This window comes from Chaetura pelagica, unplaced genomic scaffold (genome assembly GCF_000747805.2).
Source record: "Chaetura pelagica isolate M959 unplaced genomic scaffold, ChaPel_1.0 scaffold159, whole genome shotgun sequence".
Taxonomy (NCBI): domain Eukaryota; kingdom Metazoa; phylum Chordata; class Aves; order Apodiformes; family Apodidae; genus Chaetura; species Chaetura pelagica.
The window spans coordinates 3,250,582-3,251,820 of record NW_009954555.1 but is presented as its reverse complement, the minus strand read 5'-3'; the positions used below and the strand labels follow the sequence as shown (position 1 = coordinate 3,251,820).

The 1,239-nt window shown below is 61.7% G+C and overlaps 1 protein-coding gene across 1 annotated transcript; it reads left to right on the top strand.

Annotated features, from left to right (window-relative positions):
* Positions 1-382: 382 nt before the first annotated feature.
* Positions 383-1,192, top strand: RNF223 (ring finger protein 223). The gene has a single exon (XM_010005262.1). It carries the CDS (start codon positions 383-385, stop codon positions 1,190-1,192), a length of 810 nt encoding a protein of 269 aa, XP_010003564.1.
* The last annotated feature ends 47 nt before the right edge of the window (positions 1,193-1,239 follow it).

The window sequence follows — 1,239 nt, the reverse complement described above, 5'->3', positions numbered from 1 at the left end:
CGGGGTAGGTTTGTGTCGTGTTTCTTCTGCCCAGAGGGAGGCATGGATGGGGAAAAATAAGACAAACTTCACCCACCTACATTGGCATGAGGGTTCTGGTGAAAAGGCTTGGGCTGGATCTCTGCTGGCTGCTTGCTTCATGGCAGGATGTTTCACTTCCCCTTCGGTGTGCAGCTTCTGGCAGGCTCCCTGTGTCCTTCTCAGCTCTGCAGGGATCTGTCCCAGCCTCAGGAGGCAGTGGAAGCTGTGAACTTGCTCTTGGTTCCTTCTGAGGGGTTAAACATAGGTGTGGTGATGGCTGTCTTCACGTCATGTAAAATGGAGGTGGTTTTCTTCTCTTCTAGAGTCTCCCAGGGCTCTCTTTCTCTCCTCGGGCTCCGTCATGTCGTGCTTCACACAGCTCTGGCATTCCAGCACCCCGGAATCTCCCACCAGCCCCGTCCCTGCGTCTCCAAGTGAAATCCCCATCCCCATCAGCCCCATCGTGGTCACCTCCCCAGGAGATGGCAAGAGGAAGGCCAGATCCCCCACCGACAAGCCAGGCTCTCCCCACCCGACGTCTCCCAAGCCGGCGTCCCCGGTGGAGTGTTCCATTTGCTTCAACACCTACGACAACACCTTCAAGACCCCCAAGCTGCTCCAGTGCTCCCACGTTTTCTGCCTGGAATGCGTGGCCCGCCTGAGCACGGGGCTGCCCCCAAACCAGCCCGAGGACCAGCTGCCCTGCCCTTTCTGCAGGCAGCTGACCTGCATCCCTCTGGAAGGTGCCCCGGCGCTGGAGACCAGCAAGGAGCACCTCGCCACGCTGCCCCCCGAGCTGCAGCAGGAGAAGGTGCTCTGGATGGAAGGCACCAAGCTCTGCTGCCGCCAGGCCTCAGACGACCCCGAGAACCCAGACTCCTGTATCTCCATCGACGTTGCCATGAGCAAGCCTGAAAGCTCAGAGGCCCCTCCAACAGGGCTGGCAGGGAGGCTGTCCCGCTGCGACATGTGCGACGACTGGAAGCGCATCGTCCTCCTCTCCGCCCTCATCATCATCCTCTTCTGCATCATCCTGTGGCCGGTGCAGTGCGCCCTCAAGACGGGCAACCTGCGCTGCTTCACCAGGACTGTGGCTGTCAGCAGGCCCGAGTACCTGCCCCCGAAGCACAGCACCCCCGCAGCGCCCGGCACGCAGCCCCCCTTCCCGTAGCAGCCCCGCCACAGGGGCAGGCAGGGGCAGCCCCCTCCCCTTGGGAA